Genomic DNA, 8,265 nt, shown 5'->3' with positions numbered 1-8,265 from the left:
CCGTCCCCGGCCCAGGGCCCGCGCCTGCACCCGGGTGGAAACGGGCCTTGGCGTAGTTGCTCACGAACTGGTCCTGCAGGAAAGAGCCGGCCATGGCGTAGCGAGCGCCGGGCACAATCTGCGAGCGCGGAGAGTCGTTGGGCGACGGGGTCAGGCGGTCCATGTCGCAGCCCGTGTAGATCCTGCGGGGGAAGGGAGAAAGAGAGAACCGACGGGTGGCGCGGAGGTCCCTTTAGGGTGCTGAAGGGAAGGATACCTCCACTTTTCGCCCACCTCCACACTTTCCGTCTGTAATTTGCCCTTGCTATACAGAATGGATGCAACAGAAGGTCACAGGACCTGCATCCTCCCCAAAATAAGTCTTGGGTTTATAAGGAGGCCGTTTGTCTATGCAGAAACCTAAGCAGGACATAGAGCACCTAGAGGAAGGCTTTCCTCTTCCCCTTCTCTCCCCTGCTAAGGGCACAGGGGACTCCAGAGGGGCCCGCAGGAGGCTTTCGTCCCATTTCTCCACCTTATGTACACACATTGAGCCAGAGTACACTGGGACTGAGGCATTTGCCCAATGGGCCTTTCCTCTGTGGCAAGTTTCTGAGTGAAATTTTAAAAATAGGTACCCACTCCCTTCACCATTTTAACACTCCTATGTCCATTTGATTGTTCAGATGATTTTGCTTCTCCATTTTCTAGATAGTCTAAGCCAGCCCTGGGGAGAATATTATTTGGGGGGCGGGGGTTGAGGGGGGCACATATATCCAGGTAGTAATCATCAAAGACTGGCTTTCGCTGGTCTTCTGAGACTCTGGTGATTGCTGCTGGAAGGTATTTTTTGTCTATTGTTTCCCCTGTGTGAGCCTTTGACTCCCACCTCTACCAATGCAAACGAATGAGAATGACTGTTTGGAAACAATCATCCCCAATCAATAAAACTCTTTAAAAAGTAAAAATGTTCTTTACTCCGACCTTCTCTACCCCCAGCTTTTGATCCACCCTTGGCAATAACTTTAGGGCAAACTCTTATAGTACAGTTATCAACCTCCCCCAAGCAATGAACCACTTACAATAGCTAACCCTTACAACAGCATATATGTGCTAGGGACTGTTTTCTGTAGAATGTACAGATAATAACTTATTTAACTTACAGCAACCCCACTTTACTGATGAGTAAACTAAGGCAAAGGGAAGCTAAATAACTTGCCTAATCACAAACAGAGTTTGTGTTGTTGGGAATTACCTTAGATAAAATAAAAGTTAACATTTAGGCCCTGGGCCTAGGAAATCCCATTAGAATTGAAGGGGAACCGGGGATTGGATGAAGATTAGAAGTGTTTGCTCGTACACATACACACATGCCTCCCTTTTTATTTAGCTCACACATGAGTCTTTTAGTCTTTAGTCAACAGACTGTTTTGAAGGAAAGCCCCAGTCTTGTCAGACCTTAATCCTTTGGGGAGGAGATTCCCTGGTGAGTGGCCAAGTAACCTCCTAGTACCCCAGGAACTCTTGTGCCTCTCTGTATTTCTCCAAAATCAAGCCTGCCCAGTCAATTAAGTGGGGAAAGGAAATATCATAAACCACTCAATTCTTCACTATCCCCCTAAAAAGCCCAAGGTATGTTTTTATATAGTTAAAAAAATTATGAAAAAATAGTGATTTAAGAAAGGGAAGTGGCTTTTCCAAGACAGAGGATGAGGGACAGGTGAGAATGGCAATGGCTGCTCAAGTGCATTCTGGTGACTACGGTAATTTCCTTCTAGAAATTTAATTCCAGTTTCAAATAAGAGAAAAAGAGGGAGGCAGAAAGGGAACATAACTAGGAAGGTACAAATATCTTCTCTGTTTACCATCACAATACTTTAAAAAGAAAAAAAAACAGTCTGCAAAAGATACAGTTTAGATGCCCATCCAGATCCCAAACCACTTGGGATTACTGAATTGATTTGTGCAAAATAAAATACTTTGGAACAGCTGTTCATAACAGAATTAAAAGCTCAAAATCAATAGGATTCTCCTCCTGTATCCCTGGTCTCCTGGGCCACATTCTTTCAACTGTGCTGGCCCCACCTTTTCAGGTTGTGAGAACTTGGGTAGCCAAGTTTTTATTCTGGGGAATCATTGATGAGGCTTGCTTCCTCTGAACTACTTTTGAGGAAAGCATAAGAAGGTTATATACAGTGATGCCAATGACTGTCTTTTAAATAAAATATCGAGAGAGAAGATGGATATCTGCCTGGAAATTGAATAGGGGCAGCCACCTGCCTTTTTCTCTACACATTTAATCTATTCCTAGACAAAAACAGCTTCAGCTTTTGAGCTGTATCCCAAACACTCAATCCAAGCCATGAAACTAAGATGTATGTACCCTTCTCTCCTGTAGACAGAAAAAGTGGGGGAACTTACAGATTTAGATTTTGCTATATAACACTGTCTGAATTTTTAAGCACTATGACTGGCCCCTGAGTGAGAATCCCAAAACAACCCCAGAAAGCCTTTAGTTTACACCTACTGCTGCCACCAGAGAATAGCTTTTTGCTAGAAGAAAAGAGATAGGTAAGAAGCCTGAAAAAGAGGGGGGGGGGGACCAACGCATTTAATTGACACATGGTTAGATATACAAGATGAGGAAATATTTGTCTTTTGAAGCTTATAAATAATACACAGCAACAGCATCTTAGTCCTTCCCGAAGTATGAATTGACTACAACCAATTCTACTCATGAACTCGCCTGTGATGGTTGCACATTTTTTTTCAGTCCATAGTAAACTTGCATAGGAAATGCTATTACACAAAACTTGGAAATGGGTAAATAAAAGTCACATATGCCAAGGAGACTGTAACAACTGCCAGAGCCACATGCACTTTCAGGCAGAATTGCCCGTTTCAGACACAGACAATCTGAGCTGAGCATCTGCAGTGCCACATACAACACCCGCACCCAGGAACAAGGGCAGCTTCCTCAGCCAGCCAAACCCAGAGGCCTCCAACTTAGTAATTCCCAGGAAAGCTAAAAATAGGTAGAGGAAACCTTTGACCCAAATCACACAAATACCAAGCCACAAGATCACCAGAGAACAGGGGAACCAAGAGAGAGAGAGAGAGAGAGAGAGAGAGACCTCAATTAACTCACACATTCTAACTTCCAAAACCCTTGTACATAATGATCCACCCTTGACCTAAAGGCCAATCCACAACTATTTGAAAAGGAACATGCAAAATTACTTACGTGTCATAATTATCCCGAAATCCTTTTGCAAAGGGGTTGTGATCTATTTTCAGTTGTGTAATCTAGGGGAGAAAAAGAGGGGGGGGGATGACTGTAATTTCCCCTTCTTATATCATCTGACACTTATTACAGGGACTTAAGGCCTATGGCTTTATTAAATAACAAGATTTCCCTACCTGAAAAATTAGAGAGAATAGATGAAAAGACAAAAAAGAGCAAGTATCATGAAAGTTATGAAGGACATGTTTAAATTAGTGACCCCTAAAACTGAGGCATTGTTTTCAATGAACTCTCCTGTGTGTTCTGATTTGGTTAAAACTCACATTTTTAAAATTCTTGTTTCACATAATGCACTTGCACAAAAATCTTTTTAAAAGAACTTGAATTCATCACCAAATTTGCCTATTTTAAGTGTTTTGCCATATTTTTAAAAGTTGGTCACTTTTGATTCACAACTGAGGAACAGGCAAATTGCATCTCAAACTCGGGTTTGATTTAAAATAAAAGCATGTTTTCATTTTTAATATTTTCATTTAACTAAAAAACCCCTATCATTCCTAGTAGTCAAATCAGCCAGTAAAATCAGTTTTTGTAAACATACAAATACTGAAGAAGTTCGAGTGCCAGAAAACTCTGTAGCTCCCAGTAATTTGATTTATTGTATTTTCACATATAGGAATGCATGTTTTTTTCTTTTCTTTCTTTCTTTTTTTTTAATATCCCAGAACAGACTGTTTTGAAGGAGAGCCCCAGTCTTGTCTTGTAATATTTGTTCATTTTAACCATCAATTCTGAAAATTTTTAAATTATTTTTTTAGATGTCAAAACTTGCCGAGAATAAAACGGGGAGATCTGCTTGTTTCCTAAAGGAAAGAGGGAAAAGAAACAAAGAAGGGGGGAGGGAGGGGAGAGAGATTTTAATTTGTTCTACTTTAAGGAACAAATTAAAACTCTCAAAAGAAGAGACCCTAGAAATCCTGGCCACCTCATAGTGACCGAGTCAGAGAGGAAATCGAAAAATAGGAAGCATTGTCCCGGGCATGGTATTTAGGGAAGTGCCTACCAGGCCCCTAGCCCTAAGCCTAAAGCGCTCCGCAGAGCCAGCTGTTGCTGATGTTGGTGCTGTTATCGTCAGAGCCCAGGAGGGCGCGGGGATACGGAGGGTGCGGGAAATGTCAGCGCCGCCAGCCGCGCACACAGACTCTAGGCCTCCTTACATCGGTGTTTTGGTAGGCGGTGACCGCGATGAACTGGGTCTCGGGAAAAGTGAATGTTTGCACGCGACCAGGCTGGCTGGTGTCCTCCGTGCCGTCCTCGTTCACTTCCACCACATGCAGGCGGGGCTGGTACTTGTGCAAGGACTGTAAAACCACCATCTGTCCGACGAAGAAAAAGGAGAACGCCGAGCGGCGTGTTAACTTGGTGGTCGTGCCGGTGGTTGTGTGCGACCGGCCGCTACTCCAAAGCCTGGCGAGGACAAACTAGATCCCGCCACCCCGGATAACTGACCGCGGGACCCGTCCGGCTAGTGACCCGGTGGCTGCAGCAGATGGGTCCTCGCGCCTCAGGGAGCGAGAATCCGCCTGGATACTCGCGAAAACCAAACCCGACCGCGGATCCTCAAGAGCCCTTCTCCTAGACCTCCTTTGAGGAGAAACAAAGATTTTTCACAACCTGCAGATCTCTTGGGTTCCCTTCTCAAAATTAATCAGTATTTGTACTTGGGAAGGTCGGGAACTCCGGAATTGGGCCAGGATTGGGGGGCAAAAAGAACAACTTTATAGATCTAATATAATTTTGAGTGGCGGAAATATAATTTTTTAGTATTTAATGAAGCAAAGCACCATCCAGTTTCGCTTGCTGTTTTATACTGTCGAACGGTGTGTGCGCGAGTGTGTGTGAGTGTGTGTGTGAGAGGGGGGAGGGAGGCACGAGCGCTTGAGCCACTGACCTGCCCATTGTTGTTTGAAGCTCCTTTGTTGTTCGTTAGTTTTAATTTTCCAAAAGAGATTTCTTGGCGCATCCAATGAGCCCCAGTGTTCGGGGAATCTGGATGCATATAGACCCGATTTCCTAGAGAAAGAAGTACGTTGTTTACATATGCCCCGGGCACTGCCCAGTCCTAACTCCTCACTTCATAGCGCCAGCGCGCGCGCGTACACACACACACACACACACACACACACACACACCTCACTCCACTGTGAGGCCCATTAGCTCGGCTTTTTAAGGCCGTGCTTTCTTCCTATTAACTGGGGATGATTAAAATAGCTTTTGCATAATCCTCCCCCTCTCGCTCAGTCTGTCCCCTTGTCCCCTCGTCTCCTTTAAGAAGTCATTGGCCGATCGTTTTAAAAGTCGCTCGCCAGTCCACAAAGGCTTTAATTAATCATTCTCACCTAAATAAGTGTCAAGAAAAAGTGTTAATTGGAAGGACTTGCCTTGCACATTGGTGTCCGCTTTGCCGCAAGGAACCCATTTGCCTCCTTGAAACCTCCAGTGATTGGGATCCGCCAAAATCACATCCACAAAAATATTGTAATGAGCCGTGGGATCGAGACCAGAAATGTTAAAACTTAAAAAAGGAAACATGCGCCTATTTAAATTAAGCGGGGCGGGGGGAGAGAAAACAAGGAAAAAAGAAAATAAGTGTTAAAGATTAAATGCAAGAAGCGGGGCGCCAGATAGCAAAGCAAAACTTGTTCTCCAAGGGTAGATTAACGAATCTAGAAAAGGGGTGGTGGGAAAGGAAAGAAGTGGGACTGAACGGGAAGAGCAGCGAGTCAGCTGGAGTGGGGGAGTCGACAGGTATCACTGCTCAGGTAGAGAGCAAGGTTGGCGACCTGCCTCTCCACCTCACGGTCCATACAGGCGTTGATGCGTCCCTCCCATCACCCGGCAGCCCGCCGGGGCTCTTCCTCTTTCTCTCGCCTTTTTCCAGCCACTGACTGGCTCTCCGACCGCGTTCGTACATCTGTCTCCCCCCTACCAACATCACCACGGCGGTTATCCCTTCCACTTTCCCCTTTTCCAAAACCAGCCAACTCCAGGGCGCTCCAGAGCGCCTTCCATTCTGTCCCGACCCCAAATAGTCGCTACCGCAGCGGTCACAACCTGGGTGCGCTTGCCCCCTGGCCGCGCCTGGAGCAGCGGCAGCCAAGAATGTAGCATTACCTTCCCTGTTTGGTGATGATCATCTCCGTTTGGTGCCGGTGAAATTTCAGCCAAAGGGGCCTGTTGCACAGGTACACCTGTGCCTTGCCGGGTACCAACCCCGGCTGAGTGGAGGAGAACTGGTAGAACGGGGCTCCTTGGTAGGAGTGGCCGTATTGCTGTGGGTAGGGGTAGCCCGCGGTGGGGTAGCCCTGCGGTGATGAGTTGGACAGGAGGCTGTTGTATGCTCCGTTGGTGATGACCGGGTGGTGGGCCATGTAGCGGCTGGGGCTGCCGATGGAGAAGGCGGGGTGCGCCGGTCCGTGCTGGCCGGGGTACGGGAACATGGCACTGGGAGCAGTGGCCGCAGACTGTGGCTGGCTGGACTGAGATAGGAGGTAGCGATCTGCAGCAGAGCCATCGAAACTGTGACGAAGCTCAGAGACCCCGTCCAAGACAGGAGAGAGTTTACTTCTCTGGACGTCCCCTGGTGAGTCCTTGGAGTCAGGAAAATTGTCTGTATCTGACTGATTCGTCATCCCCCTGGTAATTTTTTTCAAAGGTGAACTTCTCTCCAGGTTGTCAGTGGTCGAGATAATGGGATGATCGTGCAAGACAAGCTCAGATCCGCCTGAATGTGGGTAGCTGCTGCTCACATTGAGAAATTTCTTGGAGAGCATGATAGAAGGAGAAAGGCAATGCTCCAGCTGCATAGCTCTAGAACCTGAACACTTGCCCTCCCGTCCCTCGTTTTTAAAGTCCTATTTATCATAAACTAAAAATCCACAGACCCCCTCACTAGACAGAAAGCACTTCAACTAGCAAATGCTTCTCAAAGGTTTGATTTACTTTTTTTTTCCCTGGGAGAAGAGATTGGCCAATTGACACTATGCAGCAATCAGAAAAGGCTCACTTTTGATCTTGCTGCTTGTGCAGCCGATGAAACGGCTCCTGCCATTGGTTAACTGCTGACAGTAATTTAATTAGATAGACATTAATTAGGATAATCACCTGGCTCCTGGTCGCGACGATCATGGCAAATTTAAGGGGATGATTTTATTGTTGGCTTCGGGGGTGGGGGATGTGTGTTGGTTTACGTGAGCACTGTTGTGTCACCTTTAAGCTTTGTGACCACTGCTTTAGGAAGATTCAAAGATGTGCAATTTACTAAACATTTCCTACCTTCCCCCCTCTTCCCCCCTTTAGAGCCGAGGGGCGGAGGAGGAAATTCGATGATGCTAGGAGACTTTTCGGATCTGAATGAGCCAAATATTCAGTTGAATGTAACGATTTCAAGTGCAAAGTATACAAAGCGCGAGCCGGTGGCCTCTTCTCGCCCTGTAAAAGTTCCAGAGTCTGTCTTTTCCAGTTAATACAGAAGCACACAACACCTGAGTGGGTGCTTTGTGAGCAGGTCCTGCGTGTCCTTGGTGCCCTCACCCCCATCCCCCACCTTTTAAACTATATACATAAATAAGTCCCTGCTGCTGAGAGCCACAGTGATGAGCTGGAGGAGGGGGGAGAAGTGGGGACGAAAAGCAGCGACTCACCCACCCATCCACCCACCTCGGGAAGGTTCGGTTTCTTGGTGGAGCATAGAAACAGTGACAATCTATGATCTCCTTTTGAAGTTTTGAAATAATCATAAGCTGTCAGGCTGAAGTGCCTTAATGTATTTGCAGTGATGTTTACCGGGTCTTTACTAAATATTTTATAAACCAAGTTGGTTGCAGATTATCTGAGGAGCATCTAACTGGGGGCAGGCACCATGCAACCTTCCAGTCTCACTCCACTTCCTTTTCTCCGAGGGGCTGGATTGGCGATAGGTTCAAAAGCCTAGCCAGGAGGAGAGAAGTCTGAGTCCCGGTGCAAATGGGTTAGCCAGGAGC

At 46.4% G+C, this 8,265-nt stretch overlaps 1 protein-coding gene across 1 annotated transcript in view; it reads right to left on the bottom strand.

Annotated features, from left to right (window-relative positions):
* Positions 1-8,265, bottom strand: part of Tbr1 (T-box brain transcription factor 1) — a 10,588-nt gene extending 2,323 nt beyond the window's left edge. Inside the window, 7 exon segments of the mRNA XM_048812374.1 lie at position 1; positions 3-182; positions 3,224-3,285; positions 4,441-4,599; positions 5,175-5,296; positions 5,665-5,819; positions 6,398-8,265. The exon segment at position 1 is cut by the window's left edge and continues 2,323 nt beyond it. Coding sequence (XP_048668331.1) covers position 1; positions 3-182; positions 3,224-3,285; positions 4,441-4,599; positions 5,175-5,296; positions 5,665-5,819; positions 6,398-7,089 — 1,371 coding nt within the window. The 5' untranslated portion in view covers positions 7,090-8,265.

Source organism: Marmota marmota, unplaced genomic scaffold (genome assembly GCF_001458135.2).
Source record: "Marmota marmota marmota unplaced genomic scaffold, marMar, whole genome shotgun sequence".
In the NCBI taxonomy this organism is placed as follows: Eukaryota; Metazoa; Chordata; class Mammalia; order Rodentia; family Sciuridae; genus Marmota; species Marmota marmota.
The sequence above is the reverse complement of the archived record's forward strand: the minus strand, read 5'-3'. Positions and strand labels throughout refer to the sequence as shown.